Below are 14,900 nucleotides of genomic sequence, written 5' to 3'. Positions count from 1 at the left end.
GAGATCAAAATAAAAAGACTTAGGGCCTGGTTTAGAGGTGCACACAGATTTTGCTAGCAGGGTACTTACGGAAATATGGTAATGACTCAGCAGTCGTCTTGTGCACAGAGACGCACGTTGCCGGCTGTCTTACCTGAATGTCAGGGAGACGCCCTCATTCCCTGTAGAGTCTAGCAATCTCCCTGGTTGCACCTTACCCTCATGATGTAGTTATACACTTGGGAAAAAGAAGAAACCGAAGAGTGCCATTTCCCTGAATTGGTTATAAGGCTCAGTAATCTTTAAGGAAAGTGGAAACATGCATTTTCAAAAAGGTTTCTTGTGGCCAGTTATATGGAACCACCTGTGAGTAGAACACAATACATGACCAGGCCCTGTAAAGTATCAGTGTCTTTCGCCAACAAGTAGATAATAATGAGAATCACGGCCACAATGCTGAGGAGGAGCAGTACACGTCTATTTTAACACTGCGCTTTATAATCTTTCTGAAATGCTTCTATAAAAATAGGCAAGTATTCATTAGTTGTTCTGACTATACTAACAAGACTGGAAAAGCGTGATCTCTGTGCAGACCCTTTCCGACTACAGGGTTGTGTATGTAGGGGTGGGTTGTGTAATAAAAGTGCAGTGAGAGCCTAAAGCGGTAGTAAATTATAATGAGGGCAGATGGGACTAGCGCTGACACAGTCAGTCAGCCTATGGCAATGTGGAAGTGGATGAAACTGCTTAGCTTCCATTCTACAAATGTTCTTGGAAACTTGAGAATATTGGAAACCATTACTGCACAGGTGAAATAATTACCATGTATAGTAGTTGTAAGTGGAAAATGATGCTTACGCTATGTTGATAATTACTGATAGTAACATGAAGAAGAAAAGACATAACTTGTGCATTTACACCATAATGGGAATGTATTATTCTGACTTCCATGTGTGAAAGAATTACTCACTTTCCTAAGTACCCTTCTCCATTTTCTTGTGAGGATTGCCATACTGCTTATGAAAATTGAAGTAATTATAACTATAGAGAAGTAGCATTTTGCTGATCAAGATCTGATGGGAAGGAAATGTTATTTTTGGAAAGTTGAAGAAGTAATGAGGTAATAAAGAAAGTTATACCAATTTGCATAGCAAATTTGTTGAAAAACATATTTCCCTTAATTGTTTTGAATTTATGAAGCTTGTGGTACAAATCCATCAGTAATAGTAGCTATCAGCATTTGTTCAACATGAGGATTTATTAATAGGAACACTCCATCCACATTGAGGCAACAGGGGTATAAGAAAATGTCACACTGACTTGCTAGTACCTTCATAGGAGCTGGGAAATTCCATGCAATATTAATTTTATTATATTCATCTTGGAATATTTGCATTGGACAATTAAAAACAATTTGTATTAAACTCTGAAGAGCAGATGTGTATTAGCATTACTGTATGTCAGAGGTTCCCAAACTCAATCCTCATGGGACCAAAACAGTCCAGGTTTTAAGGATAGCTGTGCTTGAGAACAGGTAACTTAATTAGTACCTCAGTTAATTTGATTTAGCCATCTGTGTTTAACCATGGACATCTATAAAGCATGGACTGTTAGGGTCCTTGAGGACAGAGTTAGGAACCACTAACTTATATTAATGCTAATGCCCCTGACCCTCTAAGACAGAGGTTCCCAAACGCGGTCCTCAAGGCACCCCAACAGTCCAGGTTTTAGGTATATCCATGGCTCAGCACAGATGGTTAAATCAAAATGACAAAGGTGCTAATTAAGTCACCTGTGGCTCAGCATGGATACATTTAAAAGCAGGACCGTTGGGGTGCCTTGAGGACCGCGTTTGGGAACCTCTGCTCTAAGACATAGGTCTGCAAACTCGGTCCTCATTACCCCACACAGTGCATGTTTTGCAGGTAACCCAGCAGGTGCACAAGTGTATTAATTACTCACAGACACATTTTAAAAGGTCCGCAGGTGGAGTTAATTATTTCACTTGCGATTCTGTGAGGAGACCTGCAAAACATGCACTGTGTGGGGTAATGAGGACCAAGTTTGCAGACCTATGCTCTAAGAGTTACAAATTGTTCTGCTTTCTCCAGATTAGCACCTTCCAAAGAAACACTGCAATTCAACCAGAAAATAGCAAACCCTGGGGAAAGGGTATAGGGCAGAACAGAATTTAGGTGACCTCTTGTGTAGTCTGTATGACGATAAACCCTAAATATGAAGTGCTTGCTCTTAAAAGAGCAAGCAGACACGTGTTCGTGAAGATATAAAATGGGTAGAGGGACACTGATTAGGGGTATGGGTCGTTGGATAGACACAACTTAGATCGACAGTCATTAGGTCGACCATGGAAGGTCGACACGCATTAGGTCGACAGGGACAATAGGTCAACATGGTCATTAGGTCGACATGTAGTAGGTCGACAGGTCAAAGGGTTTTTTGCCTGTTTTTGGCATTGTTTTCTTCGTAAAGTGACAGGGAACCCCAATTAGTGCACCGTGTCCCCTCACATGACTTGCTTCACTCGCCATGCATCGGGCAAGGTTACCATTCCAATCGTAATCCATGTGGATCTTTAAGTATGAAAAAATCCCCAAAATGGGAAAAAATATGAAAACTCATGTCGACCTTTTGACCTGTTGACCTATTGACCATGTCGACCTAATGCATGTCGACCTTCATTGGTCGCCCTAATGACTGTCGACCTAAGCTGTGTCGACCTAACGACCGTATCACCTGAATAGATCATTTGCTAACGAAATGGCGTGCCTGAAAAAGCTGAACGCTGCTGTGGGTTTTCTTACAGGCTGCGATCAGGTCTGAACTGCGCATGCGTATGCACCGCAATGCACAGGCGCAACAGACTGCAGCAACGGGGAGCGCCGGTCAGCGATGGGATGGTGTGAAAAATCCAAATGCACCGGCGATCGTAACTAGATTGACAGGAAGAGGGCGTTTGTGGGTTGCAACTGACTGTTTTCAAGGAGTGTCCGTAAAAACGCAGGAGGGACCAGGCATTTGGAGGGAGGGTTTCTGATGTCTTCTCCGGCCCTGATCATCGCACTGGAAGAGTAAGTCCTGGGCTGCGCAGAGACTGCACAAAATTAGTTTGTGCAGCTCTGCTACACATCCAAATGCACGCTTGCACAGCGAATTCCCCCTCCCCCTGTAGGCGGCGACTACCTAATCGCAGGGATGCAAAAAACGCACCCTAGTGATCAGGTCTAAATTAGTCCCCGAGATTGAAGGGGATCATCGTATGCTGCGCAATGTCATGTTTCCAGGGTGACGCTGGACTGGTATACAGAAAATTCAGTAACCTGGATTGACTGGCCAGCTCAGAGTGTAGATGTTAACAGCATTGAGAACCTCTGGGATGAATTGGAGTGACAGGTGCATTCTAGACTGACTCAACCATCTTCGGTGTCGCAGTTGGTCACTGTCCTTAAGGCGGAATGGCAAAACATACCGCCTGCCAGTGGCGGCTCCAGAGGTGGGGCTGCAGCGCAGTCCAAATTTCAAATAGGGGAGTTCACATATACTGCCACCAACTGTCATCCCAAACTGACTCACTGGCAGTTGGTGGTGCTCCCCTATTTGAACTTTGGACTGCGCTGCAGCCCCACCTCTGGAGCCACCACTGCCACCTGCTATTGTTCAGGAACTTGTGGACAGTTTGCCAAGAAGGGTGTCTGCAGTAAGCACTACATGTGATGGATCTACAAAGTGCTGACCAGTGGCGGATTTTACTTATGGGCCTCAGGAATGCAGCCCCTCAGTAAAATTTGTCACCTCAGCTCATCGACAGGCTTTTTTCGCTAAAACAGAATCCTCCTAGTCCTAGATATAGTTTTTTCTTGCAAGGACTGTAATGCTAAAACATGTGATTAATATTATTGTTCTTAATGTAGTGGATGGAGAAACAGTAAGAAAACAAAGTTTCAATGTCTTTCCCACCCCCCAATTTCAGCCTAAAACAGTGAAGGTTTTGCCAGAGGACTCATTTTTGTTGAGCCAACCAGTGTCATACTGGGCCTAATTCTGCTTCAGACTCAATGTCAATGATCGTGTCATTTTTTTTTTTTTTTGGGGGGGGGGGGGCAGGGGGGGGGGGGGGCGGGGGGGGGGGGGGGGGGATTGCACCTGGCTTCCATACACAAATGCCCTCTGGCAACATGCTGTGCTTAGTGTGGTGAGGTGAGGTAGGTGAGGCAGAGCCTTTCCTGTCATACTAAAGTATACACCAGAGTTTTGTCTATGTATAGTATATGAAAAATACAAGGAATATATTATAAATATCTTCTTTGTATTATTCTAATAATTTTTATAGTCAGAATGCTGGAGTAAAGAGTCTATAGCAGATGACACAGTGCCTCCCCTGCCTATCTTTTCCGCACATCTCTCATCAAATTTCCAGCAGTATACGGCTGCACCTTTGTATAATGCCCACATGCACCCTTAGATTGTGGGTAAATCTGTCTCTGGTAATAGCCAGTGCCTCCTGAGACATTTACCTCACCGCACGTCCCTGGCGCTTAGCACTCACAAGGGGCATTCTAGCACTCGCCCCGCTGCCGGTTTACTGACGGCCGGCATCCCGACCGTTGGTAATACATACTGATCCCTTACTATCAACCATAATTCCCCTTAAATGAGCTTAAGTAGGCAAGTATGGTGTAATATGTGCCATTACTAAAGTAATTTTTGTGCATTAAAATAAGCGATATTGCTCCACCATAATTCTAGGCATAATGCCGTCTACAGAGCATATCGCAACTGCACATTGTATTGAAGTGCTTCTATCTACGCAGGTGGGAAACACTGCATCAGCAAGATTAGCCGTATATAGTTGAGCCGAGGTAGAGCTCGGCATCATAGTTATTAACACCTAAAGGTGTGGGGCTGGAGCTTAATATGGTAAGTATTCAATTATTCATTACATATAAAATCCCTGCCCCATCTGGTTGCTATTAATTAATATGATGTTTATCCCTGCCTGAGTTTGCCAAGTGTAAGGAGATATCCCAGTCATGATTGAAAAGCGGTCAGTAACACAGTACAACCAATACATCTTAAAAACAAACAGTAATGTTTTTATTTATCTGCCTTGCAATAATACAACATAGTATACCCTTGGTGTAACATAGTTGTACAATTTACTTCATTTTTATTAAATAAGCCTTCTGATATTTAGCACAGAGGCATTTTCCCTTACAACACTGTATTTGCAGGTGTCCTGGACTACAGCTGTTGTAACACTGGAGGATCATAATAATAGGAAGAACTGAAAAGTTTCACTTCATGTGTCCATGTACTCATTCCTGTCACATTTTAACTGCACAGCTTCCTTTTTACTAGCAATGGCTCAAGCCTAAAGCAGCATATGTTTTGGGATATGTGACTACATTTCTTTGTGGATACTCATCATGTGATACAGAACTGAACAGTACGGAAGTCTGCGAGTCAGCGCATGGTAGCACTGTTCTGTAGTAACCCCTAAAAGGCCCGGATTAATACTGGAGCTAAGGTGTCATAATGACTGACTTGTGGAAATTAATTAGAACTTTCCATCTTTTAAAATCCTATCATATTTTGTTAGTGTGGATTCAATCCAAGCTACTGTAAGGAGTATATACACTGAAGTGCAGGTTTCTAGAAGTGGAAATGTTGCTCATAGCAACCAATCAGATTCTACTTATCATTCATCTAGCACCTTCTAGACCATAATAGCTAGAATCTCTACCTCTATAAACCCGCAGTTATACCCCCAGGAGTTTAAGACATAGTTGCCGACTTTTGGGCTGCTCTCTCCGGGAGAGAGCAGCCAGTCGGCTCAGCAGGGGGGGCGGGCAGTGAGCTGATGTGAGGAGGGGGGCGGGTCGGAGGCGGCACGGGGGCGGACCAGAGGAGGGGTGGGGGCGTGGCTGTTGGATCGCATCATGCAAGCCACGCCCCCCCACTGTGTAATGCCGCAATTACCGGAATTACACAGTGGGGGGGCGTGGCTTGCATGACGCGATTCAACAAGAATCGCGTCATCGCCTGCCCGGACCGCCCACTTCACTCGCTAAGTGGGCAGCCGGGCAGGGGGGGACCCCTGTAATCGGGAGACTTGCCTGCTCTTCCGGGGGGCCGGGAGGGTCACCCGATTTTCGGGAGCCTCCCGGCCATTCCGGGAGGGTAGGCAAGTATGGTTTAAGATGAACAGTAGTTGAATAGCAAAAAGTTATCTGACAAAAAAGTGTATATTTTATTAATTCAGGGGGTGAGTCCCCTAATGCAAGTATGGTCCGGCCAGTAGACCCCCCCCACACACACACACACACACACACACACACACACACACACACACACACCTTCTACTAAGGGTAGGATTTTCTTTTTTAAACTGCTAGCACAGTGCCTCAAATAGCTCAAGCTTGAGATTGGCATCTTCACCCAATATTGCATGCTGACGTGAATTGTGTCCTTGCACAAGGAGGAAGGCCATGATGTTATGATTATAATAATATACAATAGTGTCTGCCTAGCCACCCCACCGTTACCTCTCAGGAAAGCCCTCTAAAATCCACCCTCCCTGTATCCAAATTTGTTTTGTGCCTTAGTGCGGTAGCAATTGGGACACATGCACAGTACTTAAAACATTGCCAACTATCGTATATTGTACTACTCTGAAATAGGTATAAAGTTCTGTCACATTTGGACAACATCATCTATTAATCTTTTCCATTTTTATCCTAATATAATGCTTAATTGGGTTCTATTTATTATACAGCAATAAGCCAAAAGATCAAAGCCAGAGAAAGATCATGTTACAGTACACTTCAGTCGCCCGAATGCAAATTGGAGTTTGGTGCTCACCCCCGGGTGGTCTTCACTTTGCGAGCGGTGGGCTCCCGGCGACCAGCATACCGGCGTCGGAATCCCGCCCACCGGCATACCAACAGTTCTTCTCCCTCTTGGGGGTCCACGGCCCCCCTGGAGGGAGAATACATAGCGTAGCGCGCCACCGTGCCCGCAGCATGGCAAGCACAGCGAGCCCTCAAGGGGCTCATTTGCGCTCGCTCCGGCTGTCGGTATGCCAGCGGTTGGGATTCCGGCGCTGGTATGCTGGTTGCCGGGAACCCGACCGCCAGTATACCATACTACGTGTGTGTGTGTGTGTGTGTGTGTGTGTGTGTGTGTGTGTGTGTGTGTGTGTGTGTGTGTGTCTCAATTGCCTCTGGGAGTTACACCCCTGTCATGTTACTTTACCTTTAACATGGGACCTTACGCCACAAAAGGACTTTACTGGATCCCTTGTTGGGTAAATAGTACTATACACCACCAAAGTTGGCTGCCCATGCACATAGTATAACAAGAAAGTGACCAATCATTTTGTTTTTTTTTTGAGGTGGGCAACCTAATTAATAAAATACATGGAAGGGTTAAATTATTTTAGAGATGTTTTGCAAACTAGCATTGTTTACTTTGGAAAAAGATGCATTAGAAGTGAATATATATAAATGGGATGCGGTCGGGATCCCGACAGAATGCTGACAGCGGAGTCTCAACGGTCAGAATTCCGACGTATCCCGATGGTAAGTACTTGGGTGAGGTTTTGGGTTAGGCACTAGGGGGAGGGTTAGGCTTAAGCTGTGAGGGGGGGGGGGGCTATAGCATTAGGAAGTGGGAGGGAACGGTTAGAATAAGGCTGTGAGAGAGGGTCGGTTAGGGGTAGAAGTAGGGTTAGGGTTAAAATACTTACCGCGATCAGTCGGTATTCTGACCGTCAGAATCCCGACTGTTGGTATTCCGATACATCCCGTATTAATCTAAAAAGATTTCCCTAATTGACTTTTCATACTAAGAACTACTGTATACATAGCAGAAGCAATCATAAATTGCAAATGTTTTATCTTCTATATAGTAGAGTTACTGTAAAGGTGTTAGTGTTACAGTATGTACTGTAGGGATCTGTTTCATTTACCGGCTGTCGGTATCCCGGGGTCAGGATACCGACGCCGGAATCCCGACAGCGACAGTGCCGCCAGCCAGAATCCCGGCGCTACAGGGCTACTCCCACTCGTAGGTGTCCATGACACCCATAGAGTGGGAATAGATCCTGTGGTGAGCCACCGAGCTCGCAGTGTGGCAAGACCGCAAGAGTACTCTTAGCACTCACCCTGCTACTGACATTCTGGCGGGCGGGATGCGGCTGTTGGGATATTTACAGCCGGCATCCAGTCTGCCAGTCATCCATACCGAACCCGTACTGTAAGCAGCGGAATTGCCCCATGTGGTGATGGAAAAGTTATAAAACTGCATTTAAAAATGAATGGAATCCTTTTCTTATTTGTAGAGGACATTATAGGATTGATTGATTGATTGATTGATTGATCGATCCAGACATTATAGGATGGATTGATCCAGATCATGTATCTGCTTGCCTTTATTGGGTTCGGAAAGGAATTGGTAATAGTATTAATAAATTGGCAGCTTTCACACAATTAGAATTTATAACAGGTTAAACTTGATGGACCTTAGTCTTTTTTTCACTCTTGGTAACTATGTACAGTAAGTAAAGCGAAGTAAAACCAAATATCCTATAAAAAACAGCCACTGTAGCTATTCCTTATGTATGCTTCCTTTTCTGTCACTTCTCCTTAGCTCTGCATTTCAGTTGGGCAGCCTAAGCTTCCTCTTTTTCCCGTATCCTATATTTCATTATTTGTGCTTGTTCCTCTTCATCTGTTTATACAATAGGCCAGTGATGTGGAAATCCAGTTACAGGACAACATGCAAACCACAGTGTTTCTTGTTCTTGTCAGGGGAAGGGAAGCAGTGCATGTTATGAGATAGAGGACTCCTCATTTCTTATTCCTATTTCTACTTACTTTTATTCAGGTGTAATTTGTTTAACTGAAAATAAATGGATGGGTTTTTTTTTCAGTTGAATGTCATTCATTGGTAAAATACAAGGCATGCCATTTGTCATCGTTCATTATAGCTACTAATTTTTGTTTTAAATTTGACAATGAGTAGTATACATTTCATACAAGTAAATCATGAAAGTGGGCAGGATTCATAAGAAGCACCCACCCTTCTGGGGGTGGGGAGGAGTTGGACTACCAGAAAAACTAGGAGTCTCCTGCAGGTTCCGGGAGAGTAGGTAAAATTGCTAATAATCAGTGGGGTAGGAACAGGGGGGAGGCAAGGGGGCAGCATGTCCCCCCCCCCAAACATGAAAGAGGCGCAGGTGCTGGGGAGTGCTTACCTCTGGATCCCCACTGAGACTCCTGCTTTAAAAGTCTGCCGCCGGTGCCGCAGCGTGCTACCCCTTGTCCTGTCCGGTTCTTCACCACTGATGCAGTACTTGGAGGAGTCGGGGATGTCCCAGCATGGCCACGACTCCTACCAGTAATGCATCCCTGAAGAGCCGACCAGGACAGGACAAGTGGCAGCAGGATGTGGCGGCAGCCTTTCTACAGTAGGAGTCTCGGCGAGGAGCCGGAGGTAAGTGCTACCCACAAGGAAGATGGGGGGGGGGATGTGAATCAAGGGGGAGCACCAAAACGTATATTTTACTATGCCTCCCCAACCACAAAACATTCCTGCGCCCCTGCTAACAATCCAAGTTTTAAGGATATCCATACTTGTCCTTCACTCTCCTTTTTTGGTCTGATGTATTTAAATACTCGGCATCAATCCTGGGAGGACATGTTCCTACAGAACCGGTGTTTTGGCTTCTAAACTTTTCCACCACAATTACTGATACCTATAAAAAAATATCTCTTCAAACACCTAAATAACACAGAAAAAGCTGTAATTGCGGTTCTTTGGAGAGCAACAACTCCTCCTTCCATTAGAGCCTGATTTAAGAAGATTGATTAGCATATGAATATGGGCGATATTGTTTATTTTTCACAGGGTAAACTCCTAAACTTCTCAACCACCTGGTAAACCATGGTTAGAATCTAAAGAAACTTCCATGTATACCACACTCCTTGGTCTAAAGAAAGGTCTCCCTTCTCCCCTCGGTATAATGCTCCTACAAGAATACATTTTCCTCAGTTATGGGATTCATTCTCTTGTTTAATGACTGTAAATAAATGGAAGATAGTCTACCCATAGTCTCCATCCCCCCCCCCCGGTCTTTCCTCAACCATTTATCGTGTCCTTTTCATGTTATTTTGTTATTTCCTTCCTTAATGTCATACATGTTTACTTAATGCTTGAACACAGGTGACTTAATTAGTACAACAGTTACTTTGCTTTAACCATCTGTGCTGAAGTATTGATTTCTCTAAAACCTGGACTGTTAGTGTGCCTTGGTGACCGGGATTGGGAAACACTGTGCGAAGGCATAGATTCTCAAAGTCGGTCCTCAGGGTCCCAAACAGTCCATGTTTTCCAGGTTACCTAGTAGATGCACAGGTGTATTCATTACTCACTGACTCGCTGACACATGGTGGAACTAATTATTTCACTTGTGAATCTGTGAGGAGACATGGAAAACATAAGCTGTTTGGGGTCCTGAGGACCGAGTTTGAGAACCTATGGGTTATTGGATGATACTGTATACTGTGTTTGTGTGTACCCGTAGTTGCTCGTTCACGGTTGTCATGCAGTTGCACAAGATCGTTCCATCTGCTGTTCTGCACGTCAGATTGGCTGACTCTGCGGATGACGGCATGCAGTTAAATGCGTGAAGTACAGATATATCGCGCCAACATACATTGTGCAGTGTGTATGCAGGTTATCGGTACATCACGTCTGCCCGTCGCCTAGACACACCATCTTTAGTATGTACCCAGCTTAAGACACAGAGAAGTTGTCCTGGTGAATAAGGCTCATTCAAGCTGCCCTGGTAAATTCCTGCAGGTGCATGTGAGAAAAGGCAATAACAGAGATGGTTAGCAATAGATCTGGGATGAGTATATTGTGCAGCTGGAGAGGGGTTATACTGTGGTGTTAGAGAGTAGGATGTATAGGAAAAATGTGGCCAAAATGTACATGGTTCAGGTTAAAGAAACTGGCAATGGGGAATGATGGTTATTGGAGATACAGAGGTCACATTTTGCCTGACCACCGAGACCCGGAAAAAAACGCTGGAGTCACCGCTGCCACCTGGAGAGGGTAAGAATCCACTAGACCACAGTTTATCATGTTGATATTTCATCAGGGTAGACAAGATGAATGTGGAATGTGGACATGATCACTGTCGACATGCTGAACATGCTAATATGTAGCATGTTGACCGTTCGACCTGATGTCTTAAGGCCTGATGACTGTCAACCAATCATACCACACCCGTTGCAATGCAAGAGATTGAATACATGGGTTTTTTTTTAGCATGCAAGGAAATACTTGCCGTGACACAAGACTGATCAGCTTTGGTTACACTAAAATGTAGACATTAAACTAGGACACATCACTTCCCAACTTTAAATCTCTCTCCAGGTTTTAAATGTGCCGACTTACAGTACAACATTTGTCCAAGGTGCACAATATGGTCTGACACAACATCAGGGATGGATTGGGGCGGTGAAGCATCCCTCCACGACAAGGGGTTGTGGCCACAGCTGAGGCTGCGTGCCACAAGTCAGAGGGCATTGTGGCATTCCCCCATTTTTCTGTACACTAGTTACCTGTGAGCGAAAACAGAGTCGGGAGGCTGCGCTCATCTCTGTGTGACCGGACCGAACCAACAGGCTATTTGCTCTTCTGGCATTTGGCCAGTCCAGCCCTGCACAACAGGATGAAGAGACAAGTTAGTTACATGTTATATAGTTTGGCAATTTCCTTACATGTTACAGGAGCGAAAGAGGAAAGGAATAATTGTGGTGAAGTAGGGGTTTGCAGGTGGGGGCTTGACATGTGAAGAAATGTATTTTCTTATTGTATAACTATTGTTTTTGTAGTGGTTGGAAAGCAGGTGGAATATGATGCTAAAGGTAGAAAACAGGTACTGGGGCTTATTGCTCAGTAAATGAGCAAGAAAAGTAACGTAGGCTTGTTACTTAAAGCAGATCAGTAGTAAAGTTTATATCGATAGTGGTCATTCCGAGTTGTTCGCTCGCAAGCTGCTTTTAGCAGCCGTGCAAACGCTAAGCCGCCGCCCTCTGGGAGTGTATCTTAGTTTAGCAGAAGTGCGAACGAAAGGATCGCAGAGCGGCTACAAAATAATTTTGTGCAGTTTCAGAGTAGCTCCAGACCTACTCAGCGCTTGCGATCACTTCAGACTATTCAGTTCCTGTTTTGAAGTCACAAACACGCCCTGCGTTCGGCCAGCCACACCTACGTTTCCCCAGCTATGCCTGCGTTTTTCCGTTCACTCCCTGAAAACGGTCAGTTGACACTCAAAAACGCCCTCTTCCTGTCAATCACTCTGCGGCCAGCAGTGCGACTGAAAAGCTTCGCTAGACCTTGTGTGAAACTACATCGTTCATTGTAATAGTACGACGCACGTGCGCATTGCGCCGCATACGCATGAGCAGAAGTGCCTTTTTTTGCCTGATCGCTGCGCTGCGACCGAAATCTGCTAGCGAACAACTCGGAATGACCCCCAATGTCATTCAAGAGTACAGAATACATACCTCTGATGAATCTCAGTTCCCTCTGTATGTTATAGCTGGGGCTGTTTGTATACATTGTGCCATACTTGCCTACTCTCCCGGAATGGCCGGGAGGCTCCCGAAAATCGGGTGACCCTCCCGGCCCCCCGGAAGCCCAGGCAAGTCTCCCGGAATCAGGGGTCCCCCTGCCCGTCCGCCCACTTAGTGTGTAAAGTGGGCAGTCCGGGCAGTTGATGACGCGATTCTTGCTGAATCGCGTCATCATAGCCACGCCCCCTGCAGTGTAATGCCGGGGATCGCGGCATTACAGAGCGGGGGCGTGGCTTAAAGGATGTGCCGTCGAAACTCCGCCCCCATTCCGCCCCTGCTCCACCCCCGTCCTGCCTCCGGTCCACCTCCTCCCCACCTCCCCTGCCCCCTTGCTGAGCCGACCTGGCTGCTCTCTCCTGCAGAGAGCAGCCAGAATGTCGGCAAGTATGCATTGTGCTCTAATGTAGTAACAGCCAGTTTATCAGGGTCGGCTCATATGGAAGTCCAGTGCATCTTAACATTCATCCAGCTCATAAACTATATCACTAACACCAGACTGTCAGGCATAACAAGTGTGTATGCAGTGGTGTAACTAGAAATTTTTCTCCCCCAAGCCAAAAAATCCTTCGGCGCCCCCCCCCCCCCCCATAACCCCCGTAATTGGCACTGGCAAAGGTAGAAAAATGCGCGTGCCGCAGGCGCGCGCCGGCAAAAAGGGGGTGTGGCTTTGTATAAATGGGCGTGGCTTTGCGTGGAGGGCGTGGCATTGCAGGAAAAGACTACCTTATACCCCAGCTTTGCAACCTGCACGCCCAGACGTTGGCCACCACAGGAAAGAAAAATAATCCTGATTCCTGCCCCTTACATTATTTGTCATTTTTCCTCCTTATAGTAATGCCCAGTATACATTATTCCACATACTGCAATGGCCCTTAGACATTATTCCACACACAATAATGCACATGACACAATATGCACACACTGTAATGCCCCAGACACATTATGCCACACACCGTAATGCCTGTGACACATTATGACAGGAATCGCAATGCCCGTTATACATTATGCTACACACTGCAATGCCCCTGATACATTATAGCACATACAATGTCTGTGACACAGTATGACACACACCACAATGATCCTGAGACATTATACCACATACCACAATGCCCGTGATATAGTATACAACACACCGTAATGCCTGATACATTATGACACACACCGCAATGTCCGTGATACATTATGCCACACACCGTAATGCCCATTACACATTAAGTTCTACAGTAAGGCTTCTAATTACTTTTAAATTACCTGCTCGTTGCCAGGAATTTCATGCTCTTGGTTCCATGCACGGTGCCAGGGGTTTTCATGCTCAGGGTGTCATGCTCGTTGCTAGGGGTTTCATGCACTGGGTGTCATGCTCGTTGCTAGGGGGTAGTGCTTGTTGCTAGGGCCATGCTCCCAGTGCCACATATGCCCCCAGTGCCAGATATTCCCCCACAGTGCCAGGTATATGCCCCTAGTGCCAGATATTCCCCCACAGTGTCACATATGCCCCCTCAGTGCCTGCTCCCCCCAGTGCCAAATATTCCCCCACAGTGCCAGGTATATGCCCCCAGTGCCAGATATTCCCCCACAGTGCCAGGTATATGCCTCCAGTGCCAGATCTTCCCCCCACAGTGCCAGGTATATGCCCCCAGTGCCAGATCTGCCCCCACAGTGCCAGGTATATGCCCCCAGTGCCAGATCTGCCCCCACAGTGCCAGGTATATGCCCCCAGTGCCAGATCTTCCCCCCACAGTGCCAGGTATATGCCCCCAGTGCCAGATCTGCCCCCACAGTGCCAGGTATATGCCCCCAGTGCCAGATCTGCCCCCACAGTGCCAGGTATATGCCCCCAGTGCCAGATCTGTCCCCCACAGTGCCAGGTATATGCCCCCAGTGCCAGATCTGTCCCCCACAGTGCCAGGTATATGCCCCCAGTGCCAGATCTGCCCCCACAGTGCCAGGTATATGCCCCCAGTGCCAGATCTGCCCCCACAGTGCCAGGTATATGCCCCCAGTGCCAGATCTGCCCCCCACAGTGCCAGGTATATGCCCCAAGTGCCAGATCTGCCCCCACAGTGCCAGGTATATGCCCCCAGTGCCAGATCTGCCCCCCACAGTGCCAGGTATATGCCCCCAGTGCCAGATCTGTCCCCCACAGTGCCAGGTAATGCCCCAAGTGCCAGATCTGCCCCCACAGTGCCAGGTATATGCCCCCAGTGCCAGATCTGCCCCCACAGTGCCAGGTTTATGCCCCCAGTGCCAGAT

The 14,900-nt window shown here is 46.4% G+C and overlaps 1 protein-coding gene across 5 annotated transcripts in view; it reads left to right on the top strand.

Annotated features, from left to right (window-relative positions):
* The window catches only part of IKZF1 (IKAROS family zinc finger 1), a 211,568-nt gene that overhangs the window by 95,317 nt on the left and 101,351 nt on the right, over window positions 1–14,900 (top strand). Inside the window, exon 1 of one of the 5 annotated variants that reach the window (XM_063922633.1) lies at window positions 10,528–11,115. The exons of the other annotated variants lie outside the window; for them this stretch is intronic. Coding sequence (XP_063778703.1) covers window positions 11,025–11,115 — 91 coding nt within the window. The 5' untranslated portion in view covers window positions 10,528–11,024. Of the gene's footprint in view, window positions 1–10,527; window positions 11,116–14,900 lie in introns of those variants that run through there. 5 annotated transcript variants of the gene reach the window in all.

This window comes from Pseudophryne corroboree, chromosome 5, assembly GCF_028390025.1.
Source record: "Pseudophryne corroboree isolate aPseCor3 chromosome 5, aPseCor3.hap2, whole genome shotgun sequence".
Classification (NCBI taxonomy): domain Eukaryota; kingdom Metazoa; phylum Chordata; class Amphibia; order Anura; family Myobatrachidae; genus Pseudophryne; species Pseudophryne corroboree.
The sequence above is the reverse complement of the archived record's forward strand: the minus strand, read 5'-3'. Positions and strand labels throughout refer to the sequence as shown.